The sequence below is a fragment of the Ammospiza nelsoni genome, chromosome 17 (assembly GCF_027579445.1).
Source record: "Ammospiza nelsoni isolate bAmmNel1 chromosome 17, bAmmNel1.pri, whole genome shotgun sequence".
NCBI lineage: Eukaryota > Metazoa > Chordata > Aves > Passeriformes > Passerellidae > Ammospiza > Ammospiza nelsoni.
In genome coordinates, this window is record NC_080649.1 from 13,789,704 (window position 1) to 13,814,543 (window position 24,840).

At 54.0% G+C, this 24,840-nt stretch overlaps 1 protein-coding gene across 3 annotated transcripts; it reads left to right on the plus strand.

The window, feature by feature from the left end:
* Positions 1–229: 229 nt before the first annotated feature.
* Positions 230–24,710, plus strand: CDIP1 (cell death inducing p53 target 1). 3 transcript variants are annotated; one of them, XM_059484412.1, is made up of 6 exons: positions 230–247; positions 21,189–21,286; positions 21,855–21,952; positions 22,611–22,757; positions 23,025–23,289; positions 23,483–24,710. In XM_059484412.1, exons 3-6 carry the CDS (start codon positions 21,868–21,870, stop codon positions 23,592–23,594), a joined length of 609 nt encoding a protein of 202 aa, XP_059340395.1. In that variant the 5' UTR covers positions 230–247; positions 21,189–21,286; positions 21,855–21,867; the 3' UTR covers positions 23,595–24,710. The 3 variants fall into 3 exon arrangements, with proteins under 3 accessions (XP_059340395.1, XP_059340394.1, XP_059340396.1); XM_059484411.1 differs by lacking the exon at positions 230–247 and adding an exon at positions 3,606–3,651; XM_059484413.1 differs by lacking the exon at positions 230–247 and adding an exon at positions 18,060–18,236.
* The last annotated feature ends 130 nt before the right edge of the window (positions 24,711–24,840 follow it).

A 24,840-nucleotide genomic window follows, 5' to 3' on the forward strand; every position in this document is an offset into this window, starting at 1 on the left:
AAGGCCAGGCAGCACAGCCTTGGTGCATTTCCCCTGCCCAGCCCCTCATGCCATTTCACAGCCCTGTGAGCAGCCTGGACACCTGTGAGCTTGGCACCAGCCCCCAGGAGCCTGGCTTTGTCACCTGCACCTGCAATGCACAAGGACAAACAGCCTTGGTGGGGCACAACAGCCTCAGCAGCTCCCCAGGGAGTGCTCAGCAGCATTTCTGCCCATGTGGCAGGGGACACTCAGGACAGGCACCTGGGTGAGTACTGGGGGATGCAGCACATCCCTGTGGTGTGCCAGGAGCAGAGCTGGGGGATCTTCAGTGCTGAAGGGGGAGAAGCAGAAACAGTGCAGGGGGACAGCCATCCCCTGCAGAGCCCAGCGCCAGTGCTTGTTCACCACACCCAAGCCCTGCTCCATCGCCACCTTGTTCATACCTGGGTGCTTCATCATCCCCTGACCTCCCCTCATCCTCCTCAGAGCCACCCACCATTGTTTGTCCCCAGCTCCACCAGCACAGCATGGTGACAAAATCCTGGCACACTGAGCTGCTTCCTTGTGGGGATGTGCCAGGTCTGGGCAATCCTTGCACAGCCTGGTTCAGGCACCAGCTGTGGCACAAGTGGCTCCTGAGCTGTGCCCAGAGGCTGTCCTTGCCTTGGTGTCACCCCACAGCTGCTCTGCAGCCTCTGCACTGCTCCTGCAGCTGGCCCAGCCCCTCCCTGGCAAAGCCCAGCCCCTGGGGAGGACGTGAGGCTCTGGGTGAGCCTGGGCAGCTGCAGAAGCCAGGCAAGGCAGGGAGGTGTTCATGGTACCCCAGAGAGCGGCTGGTGAGAACATCCTGAGATGCCCCAATGTGTTCCTGACAAGTGGGATGTGGGGTTGCAGCCCCCAGGCCTCTGAGCTTGTTCAAAGCTCAAACCTGCTGAGACCAGGAGCAGTTGGGCACCCTCTACATCCCACAGCTGCTTTATTCTCACCCTGCACCTTCTCCAGACAGGCAGCCATGTCCTCCAGGTCTCTGAGCTGGCTGAAAACAGACACCAAAGCTTTGCTCTGGGCAGTGCCAGCTCCTGCAGGCCCCCAGCAAAGCAACACCCCAAGCTGGGTGGGCTTATAGTGGAGACCCCCTAGCAGTGCTGCCAGGCCCTGGGCATGGCCAGCACTGGGGTGGCACAGAGGACAGTGACCACGTCCCCCCAGCCATGTCAGTGCATGGGACAGAGGGACAAGGGGGCTGCAGTGGCCTGGGGACTCAGATGGGCTGAGTGTGGCCCTGCTATTCACCTGCAAAGGTCTGGTGGCACAACTTGGCACAGTGGCCTGGCATGACAGAGATGTCTGTGCCCATGGAGCTCTCATGGCTGACAGGTCCCTATGGCCTCGTGCTGCTCCAGCAGTCAGCCCAGCCTGTGTGGGGCCTTGTGGGCCAGCACTGCACGGCCTCAGGACTGAGCTCCCAGCCAGAGCTTCTGAAACCAGACAGCCCCTGAGGTTTTGGGGAGAGAGAAGAGCCCCAGCCATGCTGGAGCCCAGGGCATTACCAGCAAAGGAGCCTGAGAGCCTGCACCACGTCAGCAGCGAGCACCTCACAGAGAGAGCTCTGCTACAGCTCCTGAGACAGTTCCACTGTGACCAGGAGAGAAATCAACTCTTCACCCCTGCTCCAGAAGGGGAGAACCTGGGCAGCCCCTGGGATTGGGTAGGAAACTCCAAATCTTGACACCACCCCCAGGATTTTACCCTCTAAAACTTTTATGTCCTGAGAGACCCACAGGTCCCATCCCCAGACCTGTGGGTCTCTCAGGACATAAAAGAGGGTAAAATCCTGCACTGCAGGAGGGACAAGGGCAATGGAGGTGGCCAGGATACTGGGACACCAGGGGTGGGTGGCTGCTCCAGTGTCTATGAGGGTGACATGGACCCAGACAGCTCACTGCAGCCTTTTAGGAGGCTTCAGTGCATTTTCCATAAGGATTTGTGTAAGATTGCCATCCCAGTCACCTCATGCACCTGTGCCATCCATGCAGGTCTCTGGGGAGCCCAGCCTCTCTGCAAAGAGCTCTCCAGTAACTGGCCCAGCTCTGCTGCATGCACCTTCTGGAAATTTGCTGCAGCTGGGAGCCCTCAGCAGTGGTTTTTAGGGAACAAGAGTGGTGATCATCTGCAGCATGTCTGTGACCTGAGGAACCTTGTACCAGGTCCCCACAGGCATGGGGACATGGAAAGGGGAGCTGAGAAGTGTGTGGAGAAGGCCAGGGCCTGGGGATGTTTCTCTAGGACCCACAGCACCAGCCACACCCAGCCAGCTCATAGTGGTGCCCATGGAGTTCCCCCAAACTGAAGTGAAGTGAAAGATGTCCAAACGGGAGAAACGTCCCAGCTTCAGCTTTGTCACGCTGGCAAAATTCTGTCGCCTTTGCTTTGTGGTTGTGCTCAAAGCCAAGGTCACAACATGTGAGGTGGGACTGGTCTGGGACTGCCAGGTCTCACAAGGGATCAAGTGCCAAAATTGCTGCAGGCCAGCCTTTGCTGCCTGTGGAGAAGACAGGAGGGCACAAGGCCACTACAACACGTTGTTGTGCTGCAAGGTGTGAGTGAGGCAGATACTTCTGATCTTACCTACAGCATTTCCCACTCAGAGTCTAAACTTTAACTTGGTGCTGTGGCAATGTCTCCCACTAGATTGTGCCTTGACATGGGGACAGCCTGCCTGTCCCACTGTCACCTGCAGCTGGGCCACTCACTGTGACACAGGGAGGAGAGGAGCCTGCAGGGCACACGGCTGTTCCTGCCTGGGGAATGGGAGCTGTGTGCTCCTGCCCAGAGTGACCCCAGCAGAGCTGCCAGGGCAGGATGGGACCCAGCACAGCCAAATCTCAGAGCAAGTATCTCTGGAGCCCTAGGGGCAGGTGAGAAGTGACTGAAAACCTGTGGCTGTGTTAGAATACTGCTCTTTTAACAGGTCCCTGCAGTGCAGCTAAGACCACCGGAGCCAGATAGGTGCCTTCATGGTTCCACAGGCTCCCTGGTCCTGGGGCAGCCAGAATCCATGGCATGGGCATTGTGGGGCAGGACATCGGCCTGAGCAGGGAATCATTTGGGCATCAGCTGGGACACTGGGTAGGGAAAGCACCATGTGCAGGACAGGGATGAGATGGTGCCAGGGAGGCCTCAGAGCCCCTTCCAGGACCTAACAGGGCTCCAAAAGAGCTGGAGAGGGACTGGGGACAAGGGCATGGAGTGACAGAACAAGGGGGAATGGCTTCGAACTGCAAGAGGGGAAATTAAGGTATATAGATATATAGAAGAAACTCTTGCCTGTGACGGTGGTCAGACCCTGGCACAGGGTGCCCAGAGAAGCTGTGGATCCCAAGCAGTGCCCAAGGCCAGGCTGGACATGGCTTGGAGCAGCCTGCTCTGGTGGCAGGTATCTCTGCCCATGCCAGGGGGTGGAACAGGATGATTTTTACGATCCCTTCCGGCACAAACCCCGCCGCGATTCCCTGAGCCCGCGGCTCCCGGCGCTGCCCAGCGCAGCAGGCCCGGCCCGGCCCCCGGCTGGCCCAGCGCGGCCCAGGCCCGCCCCGCCGCGGCACCGCCCGCCCAGTCCGGCCCGCCCCGCCCGCCGCCGCCAGGTGCCGGAGCCGCCGCCGGGAGCCGGTAGGTGCCTGTGGGCGGTGGGGATCGGGGCGGGACCGGCGGGGCCCGGGGGGATCCGGGGGGCTGCGGCGGGAAGGCGGCCCGGGCCCCCTCAGCCCCGGCCAGGCCGCGGCGGCCGTCCAGCAGCGGGGCCGGCTGGACACACCGGAGGGAGACGCTGAGAACCGGGGGTGACACTGAGAACCGGGGGTGACACCAGGCGTGGGGGGACGCTGAGAACCGGAGGAGGGATACCGAGCACGGGGGGGGGGGACGACGGACATTCGGCACTGGGGGGACACCGAGCGCAGACGGGGACGCAGGCAGAAGAAGACCAGCGCAAAGGGATGGAAATCAAGCCCTGGTTAACTCTGTGAGGGGGAAGCAGGCCGAGGGAAGGGCTCGGTGCTCGGCCGTGGCTGCAGCGCTCGCTGCGGGTCCGGGGAGCTCCGGCTGGACGGGGCCGTGGGCCCGGAGAGCAGCGGGAGGCAGCCCTGGCCTCGCACGGGCCTCTATCGCTGACCAATGTCGCAGGGTGCTGTAAAATCTTCCAGAGCTCCGGCTCTGTGCCCTCAGCACTGCCGGGAAGGGCTGGGACGGGAGGGCTGGGATGAAATTTAATCGGGTGGAAAGCGAGGTCGCGTACTTGGGAAAAGACTTCCCGGTGTAAGGCGAGCGCTGCTGCCCGGCCGAGGTCATGAGCGGAGAACGGCGGGGGCTGCAGGGAGGGCACAGCTGAGAGAGGAGCAAATGTGATCCGGACAGATCCCACTGAGAGAGGAGCAAATGTGATCCGGACAGATCCCACTGAGAGAGGAACAAATGTGATCCGGACAGATCCCACTGAGAGAGGAGCAAATGCAATCCAGACACATCCCGGGAGAGCAGGGAAGCAGGCCTAGGAACCGCTCTGTGTGTTTCCAGTTAGCCCTGCTCTGAGACCAGCTCGCCCAGTGGTCAGGGATGATGAGCCCATTTTAGAGGAGCCGAAAGAAGCTGAGGTGTCTTGACAAGCAGGAAGAGAAGTGATGATGGTGAGGATGATATTGGCAGTGTGAAATGAAGAGAGCTCTTTCAGTTAAGGCATAGTGTGGCACAGCAACAAACACCAAGGAATAAACATTAGTGGGAAGTTGTGGGGTTTTTAACCATTAGAATGGTGAGATCTGGGTTCTCCCTCCCAAGGGGACTGGAGAGGCAGAAGGTAGCAGCTGTAAGGCAGTGTTTGGTTGCTTTAGGAGAAGCACAGAGGGTGTGGTGGTTGCTGCTAAACAGAGGGATGAGGTTGGGATCCTGGGGAGTGGGAACATGCAGGCTGGGATGGATGCTACCATGCCAGTGTCCTCTGCATCCTCCACATGAGCCATGCTCAAGGTTGAACTTCTCCAGGTCCCTGCAAGTGTAGGTTTGTGTCCCTTGGCCAGAGGAAAAGCTGCTCTGAGGTGGTCTCCTTGCACCAGTGAGAACTGGGGAGGGGACTGGCAGTTGTCCAGACTAGTTTTCCTTCAAAAAACACACAGTGAGCAACTTCTGCCTTGGGATGTGCTGTTCACTTGCTGTTTTCCTGCTGTTCCAAGCAGCACTGGGGATCCATCTCACAGCTGGAGAGGAGCAGTGCCACTTCCATGAGCACTGTCAGATCTTTCCATGCCCTGCATAGGACCTGTCTCCTCCTCAGACTAGGCTGAGCCTAAAATATCAGGTGGTAGAGATGAGATCAGGCATAATGATTTTAAGTAGCAATGTTTTAAATTATAGTTCTAGTGGGTTTGGGCTGAGTGTAGAACTCTGAGAAACTCTTTGGGAATATGCACAAGAGCCTCCTGTTTGTTCCCTTCACTCAGAGTACTTAAAAGGGGGCTTTAATTTCAGCAGAGGCCCTGCTGATTTCAGAGTGTGGCCAGAGTAGGCAGCAGGAAAAACTACAGTGAGTATTACACAGGCATAACATGGTATATAACCAAGTATGTCATTCAGTCATGTTCAGGAGTTACAGGCTGCAAACTTCCCTCTCCCAAAGGCTTCTCTGTGTCAATGTTGTGGTGACATCCATGTGCCCCAGGAAGTCCCCAGAAGTGTTCAGCCATGTACCTGCTCTGTTCTCCTCAGGTGTTCCATGAGGAGCTAATTCCTGCTTGGAGGCAGGCAGGTGGTGACTCCATGGCTGTGACAAGGGCAGGGGGATGGAGCAGTGTCCCCAGATGTCCCTGAGCAGTGCCAAGTGCTCAAACGTGGTCAGTCCTGCCCAGTTGCCCTCACAGGGCCGGTGGAGCTGTGTGTGCTCAGGGTGGTGCTGGGAATGGGATGTGTGTGTTCCTGCCACAGGTGTGACAGGGACAGGTCACACTGAGGGAGCTGCTCTGATTTCAGAACCCTTCCTAATAAGATGGAAGACCATGCTGAGCTTCTTGTGTTCCCTCAATGGGTCTTGCACCTCAAATTCAGTTCTGAAGCTCACTTCCTTGTGTTCCTGCTCTGCTCTGTCTCAGCTGCAGTTCCCAAGGGAGGGAGAATGTCTCCCTCAGCACCTGGTGTTGGTTTATGAGCATCTTTGTGAAGGTCGCTTCCAAATCAGCTTTCTCTGTGCCTGGGAAGCCACAATGGGCACTGCTTTCCTTCTGGATGGAGCACAGGGGGCAAACACATCCTGGGAGCACAGCTAAGGGCTCCTGTAGCTGAGGAATGCTCAGGCAGGGCTCAGATTAAAGCCTGTCCACAACATCTGGATGTTTTGGGAGCAGTTTATGTCTTTGTCATGATGTTGGCACCTGCAGAAGTGTTGCCACTGACAGTCTTACTCACTAACACAGCCAAAGAAGGGATGAAAGTAATTTTATTATGTAAAAGAATATTTTTTTTCTTTTTAGCTGTGAATTTAGCAGATAAATGCATGTGTTTAAAGGATGGTGTTGGTCTTCCAGTATGAGGATGAGTGATTTTGGGAGGAAATACACAAACTTGTTAGTATCTGCTCTGATCCAAGACTTGTTTTCTGCTTGTGGGTAAAGAGAAGTATGAAATTCAGAGTTCTGTGTTTGTGCTACATTGTACAGCCCTATATGTGATTTCTTATGATTGCTTTAATCAGGAGAGACTATCCTGAATTGAAAAAAACCTAATTTTTTTCAAATAGTGAGTTTTGTGGGGTCTGCAGTGGGGCTGGTGCTTCGCTCCTGCCCTATTAGCAGGGCTCTGTACCATGTTAGAATTTTCCTGTACCTTTCCAGGAAAGGCTGGTGGCTGCCAGGTGAGCCAGAGAGGCAATAAATAGCATTTGCATAATAAGGAGATTAAAATAATGACAAAGCCAGCAGGACTGAATATAGCTGAGCTTCCAGACAGGTGTGCCAGCTTCTCAGAAGGTGTTCTCCCAGAGTGGGCTAAGCACAGGGTGGGCAGGAGAGTCAGGAAACAGCAAATAGATGCTGATATGTCTGCTGGCTCTTAGCAGCAGTCAGTGATGTCCCAAAAGGACTTGAATTTTTATGCACTACTCTTCCCTTCTCCCTGATCAAAAATAGGAATAGTTTGTAGTGGGAACTTCAGTAGTTCTAAAAGATGCTGGAGGTTTTTTGGTTGGTTTTGCTTCCAGGACGTGATTTTGCAGCTCTTATGCAGCCTGGAGCCAATCAGCTCTGCTGAGGGTTTCAGAGCAGGGCACCTGAGCACACAAGTGTGCAAACACAGAGCTCTGTGTACACTTTTTCCTTCAAAAAACACACAGTGAGCAACTCCTGCCTTGGGATGTGCTGTTCCCAAGCAGCACTGGGGATCCATCTCACAGCTGGAGAGGAGCAGTGCCACTTCCATGAGCACTGTCAGATCTTTCCATGCCCTGCATAGGACCTGTCTCCTCCTCTGATCAAAGGGGATGCAACTGGAGCAGCTGCCATAGGAAACCACCATCAATTTTCTCACCAGAATAAAGTCTTTGAGGCAAGGGGAGCTCAGATTTTATTTCTGGCATGGAACTCTCAGGGTGCTGTTACAGTTTTGCTTTGGGCCCCTTAGTTCTGAGCTGCCTTGTGGCTTCAGGGTTAAATTTGTGTGTTTGTGGTGGTGAGAAGCAGCTCTTTGAGAGCAGCCCTGTTCTGGTATTGGTCTGGGTGGAGGATGGAGGCAGGAGCAAAGTGCTGCATGCTCACATCTCCACGTGGGGCACTTCAGTGCAGCTGTCTTTAATCTAGGCTCTCTTAGCAGGCCTGCATTGAGGGGAAGAAAATAAAAGAAATAGCCCTAAAAGGTGGCAATGTGATGAACATCTTAGGAACTGTGCAGAGCAGCTGCTGGCAGTGCATGTTTGACTTTGTACCACTTGGCATGATGGAGCCTGAGATCATCAGAGAATGAAGAGCTGACCTGGGGCTTTCTGTGCAAATTAAGGAATAGATTTCATTTTTACTGTGATTACTGGGCATTAGTAATAGTTCTATCCTTTGCCTCCTTTGTACATAAGAAAATGGAATATTACCAGGTTCTCCTATAGATTTTAGTGATGTCTTGTGAAGGCTGCCCTAGAACAGAGGCTGGACAGAGTTACAGAATAAAGTAGGGATTTATTAGGAAGCCTCAGTGGATCCACCTTGGGAAGCACAAGAGCCCAGCCAGGGCTGCATCCAAGATGAACCAAAATGGTCCCAAAATGCCCAACCAGTCGTGGGATCTCCCACTTTTATAAGTTCTGCTCCATTTGCATATTGGAGTTAATTGTCCCATTCCAGCTTTAGCCCTGCAGTCCCACCCTGCTTGTTTTTCTCTCTCCAGCCCACGTTGTTTGTGCTCCTGGGCTGAGATTTGGATCATTTGTCCTTGGTCCCCAGCTGGAGCAGGAATTGTTTTGTCTCCCTGCTCTGTGCACAGAGCTCACCATCCCATAATGTGAAGCTCAGAGGTGCAACATGAAAGCAGCACAGAATCTGGAAAATATAAAAGCTAAAACCTGAGATTAGGATAAAGCATTTGTGCTGAGATGGGGCTCCCACTGCCCTGAACTGTCTCTCCTGTGCATGTTCCTGAACCTTCTTTGATACCCAGTCTCTGCATTTAGAAGGAAAATCTTCCTACCTTGCACTAACAGCCTGGCTCCCTATTAACAGTTTGGAAGATGTTTTTAGAAGAAATATTCTGCTTTAAGCTTACACATTTACTGTTCCATCCTGCATTCTGTCTTACAGTCCTAAATTCCATCACACCTTCCTGTGATTCATGCACATCAGCCCATGCTGTGGCTGTGTTTCATCTTCCTTTGCTCCTTGCATTTTGCAGAGAAATGAATTTCACTCTCAGTTGGAACCATGAGAGCCTGTTTGCTCTGGGACAATTTCCTTGAGCTGTCGCTCTGGACTTTGTGTCAAGGTTGGCTCTATGTGTGAAGGGCTTGTGGTTTTCCCAGCCATTCCCAGAGCTGGGAAGAGGTGAGCAGTCACACCTGGGCACAGGTGATCTGCCACAGGCTGGGGACAGCAGGTTTTGTCCTCTGGGGACCCATTCCCCACAGGCAGCAGCTCTGAGGGGCTTCCCCCTTCCTACCTTTGCAACTTCAATCTGGCAGTACCCACAGGGCAAGAGAAAATGAATTTAAAGGTGTTTTCCAGATATGTTTTCAAGCACAGCTGTTTGCTTGAAAAGATAGATGTGGCAGCAACACGCAATTTTCCCAGGCATTGTCCTGGGCAAAGCTGTGAGAAGACCAGAGAAAAGAATGATAAACAATTCTTATCTTCCCTTGCTGCAGCTGTTGTTGTGAACATGTGGAATGTGTTATGGAGATTTGTTTACCAAAGGGTGATTTTTTAATTGGTCAATGGTGATTGTGTTTAGATTCAAGGACCAGTTGGGTCCAGACTGACTGGAAGGGTGATGCGTTATATACTTAATGAGTATAGTAAAATAAAGTGATTGCTCAGCCTTCTGAGAAGCATGGAGTCAATGCTAATTATTACCCCTTTGGAGACGCCATGTTACAATAGATAGACACCTCCCTTCCTGATTTGTGAGGGATCATCAAGGAATTGTATGAAAAACAAGCCCCTCATGGCTCAGAAATCTCCTCCCAGAGCCCCACATCTGGAGAGCAGGTGTAATCTCTCAGATGATGGGTGAGTGAACAAGATTACTGTCCTGGGGAGAATTATTGTACAATTGATTTGATTTAGGTCACAGAACAAAGATTATCATGTGGGAAGAGTTTAGCTGGGGGCCAGGCAGGCTGAGCTGGATGTGAGATGGGAGCCCTTGGCTTTGGCTCCTCTGTTCACAGAGCTGTGGGAAGCCCATCCAAGTGTGTTTTACCTCCTGCCCTTCCACTGTGGGGAGGGGAAATGGCTCCTCACCCTCTGCTAATGGCATCCCTGAGATGGATCTGCTTTTCCAAAGGGAGAGCTCTTGCCCAGCCTGTAAATCTTTTGGATGCTAATGCTGCAGAGAAACAAAACTCAGGGCACAAACTGGGAGCAATTTGTGTCCTGGCAGCCAGGGGTTGTGCTGGGAAGCACCAACAACTTTTCCTGGTACCACAATTTGCTTCCCACAAGCAGAGGGAGGGTCAGATGAATTTAATGGCAGTGCCATTTGTTTGCAGAGCTTTTGAAAATAGAGATTGGCTAATATGTTCTGGATTGACTTGCTCATATCTCCAAGACCCAGAACAGCTGCTGTCCCATGGTTTTTCTCCTTCCCTTTTGGGTTGGTTTGTTGTGGGTTGTTTCTTTTTTTTTCCAAATGGCCATGACTCAGCCCTTCCCTGCTGCTCTCTGAGTTTCCTGCTTTCTGAATAGGCTATTCTTGGGACAGCAATTCCTGACAGATAGGAACAAGGGGACTGTTGTGTTGTTTTCTTCTCTATTTCTTCTGTGGCCTAGTAAGTGCTCTGCTTCCCTCTGATTTTTGCCTTTTTCCCACATTACTGAATCCTCCTAAATTGCTGGATGTCATCTGGGACACATTTTTGCCCTTGTAGCAGAGGAGCCCTCTCAGACATGATCCAGGCTTGCACAGCAGCAGCTTTTCTTTCCCAGCAGGATGGTGGGGACAATCCCATGGATGGTTAGTTAGCATGGAGGGTTAGTTTTATCTATTCTAAAGCTTCAATCTGCCTTGGTGTGGCCCCTCCAAGGAGCTGTGCTTGGCTCTCCAGTGGTCTCCTGGGCAAGGGGTGGATCCAGGTGAGGACCAGCACATGGTGCCACGTCCATGGAGGGTCAGGTGGCTCAGCCTGTACACACTGTGACAAGTAAAGGGAAAATAGCACCTAGAACTTAAAAACAATAAAAAAAAACCTTTCTGATGGCTTATTTATTGCCCCCTGTGCAGATGGATGATGGATGCTCTTTCTAAAACGCTTCGTGGTGCAGTTACCCAGCCTTTTGAAACAAGAAGCTTTTGGATTTGTTCTGAACTTTATTCCTCTTTAGTGTGGGCTGGGGAAAGTCACCTGCTGTGGCAGGGAGCACCCCAGGCCAGGTGTGCTGGCTGCTGCTCTTGGTGTGCAATTGGAAGTGAATAATGAGTTGTCTAAAACTGAACAACCTTTGCTGGGTTTAGTTTTATTAAGACCCCAGCTCTTTCTGTCAAGCCACAGTTGTATGTGAGGGAGAAATAGCCTAAACTGTTGTATATTTGCCTTGAAAATACAGTTGGCTTTTTGGAAAACCAGAGGGACTCTATGTTTTCTCAAAGCCTGTAGTTACCAAGAGAAATTTCTCAGACTAGAGGGCTCCAAACACAGGGGCAGTGTTCTTCCCTAGCATCCCTCCACGTTTTTGGATATGCTGGATTGTTGTTAAGCCAACCAAGAGAAAAGCTGCTCTGTGTGTGAGGAGGCTTTGAGAACATTCACTGCCAGATTAAATTAGCCTTTCTGAGAATAAATTAGTGGTTGTGATGCAGGCAGCCCCACTCTCTCCAGCTGTAAAATCTGTGCGTGCTGGTACCCGCAGCAGATAAATGATGTGTTCAGGGCTGTGCTGTTAACAGGAGATTACATTTCTGGCTGGGGATGAATGAAAAGCAGCCTGTTAGATTTTATTGATTATTTCTTCAAATGAGAAGCATTTCCTTTTAAAGCATTTAATTTTAAAGCATTTTCTTTTAAAAGGAGGAGAAAAGGAACCCATGGGATTCAGTGCAGCTCCATCTTGGGAGGAAATGATGGACTAGAGCCAAAGCTGCACCCCTGCTGCAGTGGCTCCAAGCTGGGATGATTTTGAGGTCCTCAGGGGTGCCAGTCACCCAGCTCATGGCAGGAGGGGAGCTGGATCCATGTGTTGGAGGGGAGGATAAAGCCTGGAATATGGAGCAGGGGATGGGATTTTGGCTGCTGCCCACTCTTCTGGGCTTGTGTTTTGAGCTGAGCACTGGATAAAAAGCTGCTGCTGGTGTGTGCATGCTGCCCTTTTCTTAGAGGCATCTTTGGTTTGTCTCCTGATTAACTAAATGCCTTTATTCTGCTTTGTGCTGTATCAGGAAGAGCTCACAGGAGGCTGGGCCTGTGCTGAAGGCTCAGCTTGTCCTTCCCACCTGCACTGCTGGGATCACTCAGCTCCTCCAAAATCTTCACTTAGGCTTTGAACAAGAGGGAAATAGATTCCCTTTCCTGCTGTTAAATATCAGCCTTTTCCCTGGGCCTGTTGCAGGTCTTCACAGAGGTGTCATCTGGGGCATATTTGTGTTTTGGGAGCAGAGGTTTCCCCCAGAGTTCGTGGCTGCCACAGGGAGTGTTAATTGAGCCTTTCAGTCTCTCCTTGCCGTGATTCAGGAGGGTTCAGCGTGGTGGGAGCTCGGTGTGGAGCTGCCTGCTGAGCTGCTGTGCTGTGAGAGAAAGCAGTTCTCATCGCTTCAGTGTCGTAACCGTGGCAGCTGCTCTGCCTTCCTCAGGCTCAGAGGATTGGAGCAGCTGAGCTGTTTACCTGCCCTGAGGGCATCCTGCTATTATGGGCTTGGATCTCCCCTGTGCCTTCCTGTGCTGGGGGAGCAGGGACCTGTGGGATCTCAGCACCTCAGGACTGATGTGCCGAGTCACCGAGACCACCCTTGGGGGGCTCGGAGGTCCTGGAATGTTGCCAGAAGCGTCTGGTGGCTGGACTTTGATCCTACACGGGAGACAACACCTGCATGAGGATGGGAGGATTTCACTGGGATAAATGGTGAAGGGATAGGTTAATTAGAGTGTGAAACACAGGGTTTAGAATTTCAGTACAGGGGGGTCTGGAGAAGTAAGATGGAGGAATTGGGGCGTGTCCTGTCCTTCTTCTTCTTAGCCTCCATCTTCTGTGGTGGTGGTGGCACTTTGGGATTGGTTCTTACTAAAAGTGCACTGGTCAATAAGGGTGAAAGGTATTGGGGAAAATAGGTAAATATTGTATAGGTAGTTTTGAGTATAAAGATAGGTGACCGCCCCGGGGGCTCTCAGTGTGCTCATGGCTGGCTTGCTGTGCAGACCTCTGTCGGGCCGAGAGAAAATCTTGTAGATAAAAAACTAATAAACACTGAAGACCGAGAAAAAACCTGAAGACTCTTTTCGTCTTTTGGAGTGCGGGCTGCCCAAGACCATCCCAAGCCTTTCCAGGCCATAAAAACAGCCGAGAAAGAGACAGTGGCCCTGCCTCAGGACTGCTCCAAAGCCCTCCCAGAGATGGAGCAGTGAGGCACTGAGGGGTTCTGTGACAGAGAAAGGGCTTGGAAGAGCCCAGAGCAGGGACCTGGGGAGGGATGTGAGGGCTGTGCTGTGTGTTAGGGCTGCTTGGAGTCCAGCTCTGTCCCAAATTTCAGTAGAAGCTTTGGGGAAGGGGTTATGAAGGAGTTGGCAGGAACTGGTGCTGCAGATTGAAACCACAGTCATGGAGGAGTGAAAACGACTGTGCTGGACTGGCCAGGTCAGGTGGGAACTGGAGGAAGAATTGGGGATGGCAGGAGCTCTGTGTAACTCAGGGGTGCCCAGCACTGGGCACACTCAGTGGCTGTTGATTAATCCAAGGGTTTTCCCCTCTGGGACATCATCATCCATCTTTGAGCAGCCCAGATGAGTTGGGCTTGGGAGCAGGGCAGTGCCAGTGCCCTCCTCCTGTCCCAGTGCCAGGGGACAATCCAGCCCCGTGCTGGTGGCCCTGGGAGAGGTCCCAGTCTGAACTGGGCAGTTCTGTGGGAGCAAGGAGGTGAGTGTGGTAACAGGAATGGCCTCAGCATGGAAGAGTTCCTCCAGTGCACATCCTGGGATGTGTGTGGCTGCTCCTTGCTGGGACTCAGGAGACATCTCAGACCTCACACACACGATCCTGCTGAACCCCAAACCCCTCTCCTTTGCAAAGAGTGAGCCTGGGCCTTACATAAAACTCAGTGACACAGGGCATTTCTCACTAGTCCTCAGAAAAAGTGCAAGGTGACATTGTACCAGTTAAATCTGAGTGTCAGCAGCTTCCCTGGCACCAGGCAGGGGGATCTGTGAGCATGGGAAATGCTCCTGCTGCAGACGGGAGCTACAGTGACTGCTGCTCTCCTCAGTGCCTGGCAAATGTTCTGTACAGCCCTGAAAATGGATCTGGAATCACCACCAATGTATTCCAGATTATTTCATTGTGTTGCAAAATCTGCAAGGGAATTCTGAATACGCTCTTGGGCTCTGATTAATTCTGAAGCTGAAATGCAAAACTGCTGATCAGCTCTGATTCTAATTTCTTCCTCCCTTGGAGCTCTCTGTGTCATTTAATGGACGTCACACATGTTCTCAGTCTGATTCAGCAGTGATGTAGCTCTGCTATTTGACTTTCTCTCAAAAATTGTACAGAAGGAGGGAGAAATGAAAGAGTGAGTGTTTAAAGAAATAAAATATTTTTAATTTGATGTTGGAAAGGGAATCTGTAAAACCCTGGGGTTTGCTGTGAGACATAGTGGGTACTCATTGTGTATTCACCTTATCTGTGCTGGTCTCCCCCAAATGGGAGACAGCGGGAGATGCTTTTTTGTGTAGGTAACTGAAGAGCAATACTTGGTGCCTGGGAATGACCTGGGGTGCTCCATGGAGAACCTCCAGGCTGCCCAGTTTCCAAACCATGAGTGCTGGGAGTGGGAGGGACTGACAGTGCTGCCTTTGATCCCTTCCTAGCTTATCCCTAAGCCTCTGTTCTGGGCTGCCATCAGAGGTGAGCTCGGATCTGTGACTGTGCTTAAGAGCTCTGGATCTTCTCCTGACCTCCTGAGGCTCCTGCTTGCTGTTAAGCTTCTTGAGCTGGGGTATTTTTGTTTGCTTGTTTCAATGAGCAGCTATTCTTGTGGCACAGTTGTGCTTCATGCTACATTAAAACACACTCTTGGAGTAGATATTGGGTTTAGTTGCTTGAGATTCTGGCAGGTTGTGTTATCACTGTTATTAACAGATATCAAAGGGATGATGTAATGCAGGATGTGTCCTCTCAGGGGGGAAATTAAGTAGATACAGAGGACTGGAGGCAGCAGCTGCTGCTGTCACTGGATGCTTTCCCATGGATGTTATCAAGTGTGAGCTTGGATCCTTTGTGAACTGCAGTGAAAGTCTCATGGAGCAGCTCTCTGCTTCCCCAGGGGTTTGGCTTGCAGCTCCCTCCCTTTCTCATCTCTCTGGAGCACATTGGTAGGATGCAGAGGAGCTCAGCTTTACCTTTAATGTTGCTTTAATCACATCCATGAGCACACCTGGTGTTTTGCAGCCTGGCTTCTCCTGTGCAGCCAGGAAGGGTCTGAACAGGGAGCACCTCCTGAGTGGGACAGTGGCAGCCTGGGGGGCCGCCTGGCTCCCTGCTTGCTCTGTTCACAAAACTGCCTTTTGGGGGCCAAATTCAGCTGCCCTGGTGGTGCAGAGTGCTCTGTCTACACCTCAGCTTTTCCCCAGGAAGGGCTGGGGTCCAGTTTTGAAGTGTGGGGTTGTGACCCCCTCGTCCCTTGCAACCCCTCCTGGATGTCACCGTGAGCTCTTTGCCAGCGTGATGCTTCCCACAGCCCTGTGGCACATCCTGGGAGCCAGCAGCAGAGAGAACAACCCACCCCAGTTTGTTCTTTTCTTTTTGGCTGGTTTTTCTTTAAATATCCAGGTTAAGCAGGTCCTGGCAAGGCTGTTTTTGCAGCCCCATGTGAAGAGCCAAGAGCGCTTGGTCAGCCCATCCGGAGGCAGCACTGGAGAGAATCCCAGAGGCGGCAGCAGGTCCTGCAGGCGTTTCTCCTGCACTTAACCCTTCGTGGGAGCTGCAGATGGAGCCTCCTTGTTTGAAGCAGGGAGGATTTTGTGTCTGGTTTCCCTGATATCCGTGAGGAGGAGCTGCTGGATGTGGTGATTTGAATCTCTGGCCAAGGACAGCTGAGCCGGGGCTGCGCTGTGGAGATGATCTGATTGTGCTTTGGATTTAATGCCCTGGCAAATCTTGCTTTGGATACAGCACCTGGCTGGCAGTGAGGATCCTGCTCTGAGGTGGTTTGTGTGCTGGGTGATGGTGGCACACAGAAGGTCACAGGATTCCTGCAAGGTCCCCAGGTAAAAACTGCAATGGGGAAGCTGCTCCGGAGATCCACGCACTGGAGAGCAGAGCAGGGAGCTCTGGCTGTCTGACATACCTGCTTCAAATGATGAAAAACCTTCTTCTGCAGCATTCCTTTGTTTTAAAGGAGAGCTGCTGGCCTGCCTTGCCAGCTGAGCTTTCTGTGCCTGCACTGAAGGAACAGCCTGACCCTCCTGGAAGAAGGAGTTTTCTGCAGCTGAAATCTTAGTGCAGAAGTGTGGAAGAAATCTGCTGTTCTGGGAGCAGCCTGGCTGTTCCTGAACAGTGAGTTTGTGCTGCCTGGCAGTGACTTGGACTTGGGAAAACGCAGCTGAGTTGCTCAGAAAAAGAACAGAGCTTTCCTTCAGTCCTTCACTGGGGTTTGTTTCCATCGGCGCCGTGCAGAGCGTTGCAGCATGCGCCCCCTTGCTGCCTTGGCTGAGAGCAGGCTGAGGAGTTGAGGAGGTGCTGCCAAGGTTAGCAGTGGGTAAAGGAGCGGGTACACGGTCAAGGATTGCCAGGACATCCTCTCTGAAGGAGGCTGGAGCACTCTGTGCTGTTTATTCCTCCTCCTGGTTCCGGGGAGGTGATGTGCAGGCTGGGGGCAGCAAATGCGCATGGGAACAGGCAGAGCTGAGGGGGAGCTTTGGCTTGTTTGCATGGAAAACATCTTTTTGTTGTTCTGCATAAAAACCAGGCAGAAATAACCACTGGCAGTGCTTGCTCAGCAGAGATTGGTGCTGCCTTTCCTTTGGAGGTAAGAGCTGTCTGGTGGGATTGTGTGTGGTGGGAGCTGAGCCACAGCCCTGCACAATGTGCCAGAGGGCACAGCATGGAGAGGGCAGAGCCTGGGAGCTCTGGGCACAGCACAGGGAGAGGGCAACATCCCTGTGAGCTTTGGGCACAGCATGGGCAGAGGGCAAAGCCTGTGAGCTCTGGGCATAGGAGGGAGAGAGCAACATCCCTGTGAGGTCTGGGCACAGCGCAGAGAAGGCAAAGCCTGGGAGCTCTGGGCATCGCACAGGCAGAGGGCACCATCCCTGTGAGCTCCAGGCACAGGTGTAACAGGGAATGTGCAGCTCCAGGCTGGGTTTGGAGGTGCTGTTCAGAAGTGTCACTGTGGAGGAGGGTGATAGGTGATTGCCACAGTCAGGGTATGGCTCTGTCCCCCTCAGCACACCCTGCCCAGTTCTCCCTCCTTGCTGCCCCTAAAGCTCCTTTTGAAGAGGAACAGACTTTGGCTCAAATGACATTTTGGCAGCCTCTGACTGGCCTTTTGTGCCTTCCTAGTCTCAGTGTTTCCCAGTTTCTGGAACATGTCACCTGTAGCACACAGGTATCTTTCCTGGGGCCAGGAAAACTGGGATGGTGTTGGCCACAATGCTGTTCCTATCTCTAAAGCATTTCTAAATGCTGGGCTCAGTGAGGGCCCAACATCTTCAGGCCTCTTGGCTTTTAAAGCTGTATTTCCAAAAGCTTGGAAGCTGCAATCTGCATCTCTTTGATGTGCAGTGAAGCTGAAAGTGCTTGTATATTTTCTCTTATTTATTCATTGAATTTTACTGTGGCTTTTTTCCTTTTTCAAATATCAGAAATTCTTTTTTTCATGGAGGAAGAGCTCCAAAAATGTGCAGCAGCAGCTTTGGAAGTGTCAACATCACTGAACGTGGCTGAGTGTGAACAAATGCTGCTTCCTGTGTCAGGGCTGGAGCCACTGCTCCCATGGAGGAAGCAAAGCTGAGTTTGTGTGCATCTCAGTCCCAAGTGCAGCAGCAGCAGCAGCAAGGACACACAGGCTGTTTGAGTGTGGGATGGATCTCAGAGCTGACTCAGAGCTGCTGGGCCAGCACTGCACCAGCAGGGCTCACACGTGAGCTGGACCTGCCAGCATCTGCTCTGCCCTTGCCAGGTTTGTCCCACCCGTGGAGATTTCATCTGTGAGGAGGCAGCCTGAGGCACAAACAGCTGCTGCTGGGGAGGAATGGCATGAGCAGAGCAAATCTGAATTAACTGTGTCCGTCCTCTTCGTGGCATTATTTGTTTTATGGTGTTACCTGTTCTGGTGGCACAATACTCCCTGGTCCCACTGCACACCAGTTGTTTTTGGTGAGTTTGGAAAGCAGGTGGGATGTGCAGACCTTTCCATGTTTGAATCCCAAACTGTTTCTGCAGTGATGTAACAGAGGGAAATACAGCCAGCATGGGACACTGCACCCTGACACATCAGCTCCTCTCATCTCCTGGGAGTTGCTTTGTATCAGTTTTGAGCATGTCAGTGATGGGAACCAGGGCTTTGGGGTATTGATCAGTGCCCTCTGGACAGGGGATGGAGGGACAGGACAAGGGGAAATGGCTTCACCCTGCCAGAGGGCAGGGCTGGATGGGATATTGGGAATTGGGAATTGTTCCCTGTGAGGGTGGGCAGGCCCTGGCACAGGGTGCCCAGAGCAGCTGTGGCTGCCCCTGGATCCCTGGCAGTGCCCAAGGCCAGGCTGGGCAGGGCTGGGAGCACCTGGGACAGTGGGAGGTGTCCCTGCCATGGCAGGATGGTGGAATGAGATGAATTTAAGGTCCTTTCAAACCAAACCATTCTGGGATCCTACAATCCCTCAGTTGCTGAGCTGGGGGCTGCTGAGCACAGGAAGGAGATGGGATATAAAGCTCTGTGTCCCCACAGGCAGGGCTGGTGCTGCCCACACTGCCTGGGCTGTGTGAGAAGCCTCAGACAGCCCTCCTGGGGCTGAGAGCTGGGATCTGAGCAGGGGACCTGGAAATGTGCTGCCATCTTCTCACCCAGAAGCTGCCTGGAATGGTCAGGGAGCACAGAGCCAGGGAGGACACAGGGACTGAGGCCATGGCAGGGTGGGCCAAGCCCTTTCTGTGTGAGGCTGTGATGGAGCTGTGCTGGCTCTGTCTGTCACACTGCTGTGTCCCAGCAGGTAAATGGGAATTTTTCCATTTTCTTTAGCAAATATCAGTTCCCTGGGGGGCATGGGGGTCCTTTGCCTGGCTTTGTGTTTAACTGATTGTGCTGATTCTGGTTCCATAGTGAATTCATCCTCTGTAGTTAGTTTGCAGAGGAAGCCAGTAAAAGCTGTTCTTCCAGTTGAGAAGAGCTTATCTGCATTTGTAGCTGGAAATAGCATCTCCTCTCTCCATCCTGCTCTGATAACCAGCTCCTTTTGAGTCTCAGGAGCTTGCAGTGAATCCTTGCTCCAAAGGACCTGCACAAAACATTGGTGATTCCATCAGAACTTAAACCTGGTCATTTTGGATGGTAATTTTGGAATACTGCAGAGCTGTCAATGGTGAGGGATTGCTCAGTGCCAGGGGGAAGCCCAGTGTCCCCTGGTATCCCACAGAGCTCTCTGTCAGAAATGGGCTGAGTTTTGTGCTGCTCACATTAAGATGAAAGAAAGCACAGGAGAGAAACAGCTTCTAAGAGGCTTAGCAGCAACAGGCTTTATTTTCCTCCTGGGAAGGGCACACAGCCAACATCTTGCTCTTTACAGATCTCTCTTAATAAGCAGAATATTGCATTAGGAGCCAACTGAGGCTGCCAAGTGTGAGCAGAAGGGCCCTGCATCCCTCAGCTTCCCTCATCCCAGGGCACGTGTGGCTCTGGGAGCCAGGTCTGGCACCCCCTGGGCAGGGTGGCAGCTTCATGGCTCCCCCTGGGGCTGTTGCTTCATCTCATGGGTGTGGATGGAGTGCCTGGTGAGGCCTCCTCCTCTCCTGCCTTCTCTTGCCAGCTGCTTTGATGGGGGGAGTGTTGAAAGATTATGATGGGAAAGCAGCATGTGAGCAGGAATGGGAGGAGATGTGGTGTGGGCACAGTTGGCTGTGAGGGAAGGAAGGAAGGAAGGAAAGCTCCCTGGTGTCCCCAGGTAAGGACTCTGGGGTGCTCTGCTTGGGCTGGGCTCATCCACAACCCCTGCAGGCACGGGCACAGGAAGGTCTGAGGCTCCTGGGTGTGCAGGGTTGGCTGCTTTGAGAAGAATAAATCCTCCTTTTCTTCACATCCCCACTGAGCTAAAAGGAGCACGGCCCAGTTTGAGCTTTGTAGGTCACTGAAGGAGAAGGCAGGCTCTGCAGTGTGCCTGGAAATGCTCTCTGCCATGGCAACTCTGCTTGCCTGGCTCTTCAGGAGGAAACTGGAGTGAGAAGCAGGAGAAGGATGATGACCCCCAGCTGCCCTGGTGTTACTCTTTGAAGCTGTGTGGCTTCAGCTTGGGGGGAGAAATTCTAGTCAGGAAATCTGGACAGCCTGGGGGAGACCCTGTGAGACCCTGTGCCTGTCAGGAATGTGCTCAGCCCCTGGGGGGATCAGGGAGCAGCAAGAGCTCAGGTGCTCCCCTGATCCAGGCACTGATTGAATTCCTGCTGCCTTGCAGGAGGCTGCTGGGTGGCAGGGAGGGTGAACTGGGAAAAAGGAGTAGAATAAAACAAAGCCATGCAGGTGAGGGAGGGATGGGTGTTCCTGCCTTGCTTGCCAAGTCTTTGGCTCTGCCTGGACCTGGCAGCTGCAGGTGAAGGTGGCTGAGCCCCAGGGACACCTCTGTGGGCACAGCTCAATGCAGGGCTGGGGCAGGGCTGGCTGCCAGTGCAGGCTGTGCCAGGCTGGGCGGGTTGGCATGCTCTGGGCTGGCTGCCCAGCACGTGGCTCTGGTGCCAGCAAAGGAGACAAGCAGAGTCACATTTGCTCCTGGGCTGTTGGGTGAAGGATGGAGCTCCCAGAGGTCCCTGGGCTCTGACAGCAATGGCACCCTGTCCCAAGCACTGAGTGAGCAGCCTCTCACTTGTATTTCCCAATTTATCACATCCTACCAGCTATAACTGAGCCACTGAACATGGGGAAATCAGGTTTCTGGATGTTGTTGTACTTCCTTGGATCTCAGAGGGTGTCAGGGGGCTGTGCCATGTGCCAGGGACACAGAGCCTCATGCCTGCCACTGAGGGGGCACAGGGGGAGAGAAGGGGTTTGGTGTGGCAGGCAGGACAGTGCTGCAGCTCTGCCTCCTCTCCATCTCTAATTCACTTGCAATTCCTTTGACACAGACCCAGTGGAAGAAGTCACCTTCCCAACTACCCTGCTCAGAGGAGCTGCTTCTCTCAGCTGTCAAGGCCTCTGAGTGTTGCTGCAGGGAAGAGGACAGGTAAATTCTACCCCATGTAAAGTAACAGCCCCAGCTGTTAAATATGATCTTACCTTCACTCACTGGGTTTATTTTGAAATGTTTTTGGAAATGCTCTGTGGGTTTGCAGCCTCTGTCCTGGAGTTTGTGCTTCAGGCTCAGGGTGGGGGTCCTGCCATCCCTCAGGGCACAGCCTTGTGTCACTGAGGGTGGAGCTTTGGGGCTGTGGGCAGCTCTTCCCCACCTTTGGCACCCCAGTGATGCAGCCAAGCCTTGGCACAGCACATTCCAGCCCAGCACTGCCCTGGGGTGTGGCCACACAGCCCAGAGCTGCCCTGATGAGCTCTGTGCACCAGGGGGGCTTTCCATGGAGCTGGCAGGAAGATTTTACACCTTGGGGTTGCTGCCTGCTCAGAGCCTGTCCAGCTTGGGGGCTGTACCCCTGCTTCTGCCCGGGGGGAGCTGGGGCTGGTGCAGTGCTAGCACCAGCCCTGGCCCCTCTGTTCCTGTCACCTCCATCCCCAGCACCACACCAGCTCCATGTGCCACCGAGGCTGCCAAGGTCACCTGAAGGTTTCTGTCCCTGCAGGGCTGCCTGAGCCATGTCCAACGATCCCCCCCCGCCCTACCCGGGGGGCCCCTCGGCGCCGCTGATAGAGGAGAAGCACGGCCCCCCCTCAGCACCAGGTACTGGGGGGCACTGGGGGGCACTGCCACACACAGCACCCAGCTGGGGGTGCCCTGGGCCTGCCTGGCTCCCTCTGTCCCCATGGCACCCCTGGGGGAGGCAGGAGGGCTCCAAGGGGCAGCGACCCAGCTCAAAGCCTGGCACTGCTCCCTGTTCTGGGGTGAATTTGGGTTTCTTGTGGCCCAGAGGAGTGTGACAGAGTTCACAGGGGTCCCAGGATGAGGGAAGAGACAAGGATCTGACTCCATGTTTCAGAAGGCTGATTTATTATTTTATGATATATATTATATTAAAACTATACTAAAAGAATAGAAGAAAGGATTTCATCAGAAGGCTGGCTAAGAATAGAAAAAGAAAGAATGATAACAAAGGCTTGTGTCTCGGACAGAGAATCCAAGCCAGCTGACTGTGATTGGTGTTAATTAGAAACAACCACATGAGACCAATCCCAGATGTACCTGTTGCATTCCACAGCAGCAGATAATCATTGTTTACATTTTGTTCCTGAGGCCTCCCAGCTTCTCAGGAGGAAAAATCCTAAGGAAAGGATTTTTCATAAAAGATGTCTGTGACAGAGGAGGATGTGGCTTAAGGTGTTGCCCCCACCTCTTGTCTCCCTTCCCTGCCTCCTTGGCTGCTGACTGTGTTTCCTTTCAGAGGGTGTCACCCCAGTGGTGGGACAGCCCCAGGGGGTTCCTATCCCCCCTCCTGAGTTTGGACCTCCCCCATATGAGCCCCCCTCGCAGCCGGGGTTCATCCCCCCCCACATGCCCACGGATGGCTCTGGGCCCTACGTGCCACCAGGTGAGTCCTGCAGGGGCTGGGGACAGGATGGGGGCTGGCAGCAGCAGCACCAGTGGTTCCTGGTGCCCAGGAGGGGGCTGGAGCTGCCATTTGGAGCTTGCAGGAGGTTCCCTGGGATGGGGTGGGGGGCACAGTGCCTGTGGCAGGGCTGGCACCAAGGCTGCACTCAAAGGGTGGGGTTGCAGCAGGGTCTGGCCTCCCCAGTAAGGATCTGGGCTGTCCCACCATGTGCAGAGGTGCTCACTTGTTTGTGTTTCTCATTCACAGCAGGATATTACCCACCCCCAGGGCCCCACCCCCCCATGGGCTACTACCCTGCCCCAGGCCCCTACCCCTCTCCTGGTGGCCACACGGCCACAGTGCTGGTGCCCCCGGGAGCTGCCACCACGGTGACAGTGCTGCAGGGAGAGATCTTCCAGGGAGCCCCTGTGCAGACTGTGTGTCCCCACTGCCAGCAAGCCATCACCACCAAGATCTCCTACGAGATTGGGCTCATGAGCTTCCTCCTGGGCTTCTTCTGCTGCTTCGTGGGGTAGGTGCTGCAGGCAGAGCTGGGGCCTCGTGCTGGGTACTCAGCCTGGTCCTGGGTGGCCTTGGCTGAGCTGTTGGGCACGGTGGGGACCTTGGCACAGGGGTTCCTGGGTGACAGCCCCTCCAAGAACATCTCTTGCCCCGTGCCCAGGGGCTGTCCCAGCTCAGCCTCTCTGCCTGTCCCTGTGCTCCAGGTGTGACCTCTGCTGCTGCCTGATCCCCTGCCTGTTCGATGACTTCAAGGATGTGACACACACGTGTCCCAACTGCAAGGCCTACATCTACACGTACAAGCGCATGTGCTAACGGCACCCGGGAGCCTCTGGAACGCCGCCGGCCCCGCCCCGCTGCCGTCCGTCCGTCTGTCCCTCCGTCCGTCCCCGCGTGTGCATCGCCCTCCCCTCGCTTCCCGCCGGTGGTGTGTGTGTGTTAGCCCCGGCTCCTCCCGCAGAGCTGCCAGCACTGCCCCGGCTCTGCTCCTCACCGGGAATAGTTGGGTTGGTGACGCTGGGGCACGGGGGAGGTGTGGGAGCTGCCCTGCAGTGCACAGGCAGGGGGGCATCGCTCTGCACCCCATTACCCTGCAGGTGTGAGCGAGGCCCCCTCACCTGGAGCAGCTGCTGGAGGTGCCCAGCCCAGTCCCACAGTGCAGGGGGTGCCCGGCTGCAGGATGGGCTGGGATGGGAGCCCAGGAGGGGATCCAGGTGCCCTCAGGGGATGCAGCACAGCCTTTGTGGCACTGTCAGCAAGGGGCTCAGTGACAAGGACACAGGGCAGTGCCACACACCAGTTTCTGTGTGGTTCAAAGCCCCTGCCCGAGGGGAGGCACAGCTGCCTGTAAGCACAGAGAGGGGCCCGGCAGCAGCACCGCACCCTTATCAGCACCTCCGTCCTGCCCGGCGGCCGCTCCAGCTGCATGCGCCTCCTCCTCCTCCTCCTCCTCCTCCTCCCAGCCCCGCCCGGCTCCGGGGGCGGGACAGCCCCAGGCAGCCCCGGCCCCCGAGCGCCAAAGCACACCCGGCATGTCCCGGCTGCCCGGCACGTAGAGTAGAGGAGTTTGTAACCAGGCTGCAGCTCCAGAGCCGCCCTGGGCCCGCCAGGGTCTCCTTGCATGTGGTGTAGGGGGTGTTTGAGCTCACTCACCTGAGGCAGAAGGAAGGGGCAGGCAGGCAGCCACAGGAGCTGCCAGCAGCGCTCCCCCAGCAGGGTGAGAGGGGCTGGGAGCCGAGTTCAGCCTCTCGGCTGCTCCTCCTGCCCCTGGCCCTGCAGCTCCCAGAGCAAAGTGGGGAAGGCTCTCAGTACACAGGTCTGCAAACACAGCCTGGCCTGCACAGGCAGCTGCTGTTTGCTCAGGGCTGGAACTGTGGCACTAGTCAGTGTTTTTATGTAAATAAATAACAGACCCTGAACTCGTGTGTGAAATCTTTTGTTCTCTCCTGCTCAAAATTTACAGCAGCTCTGCCTGCAGGGGAGCCAAGGATGAGGGCAGGGTGGGGGTACAGGGGTACCAAGCACAGGAGGAAGAGCAGCAGCTTCCCTACCCTACCAGGAA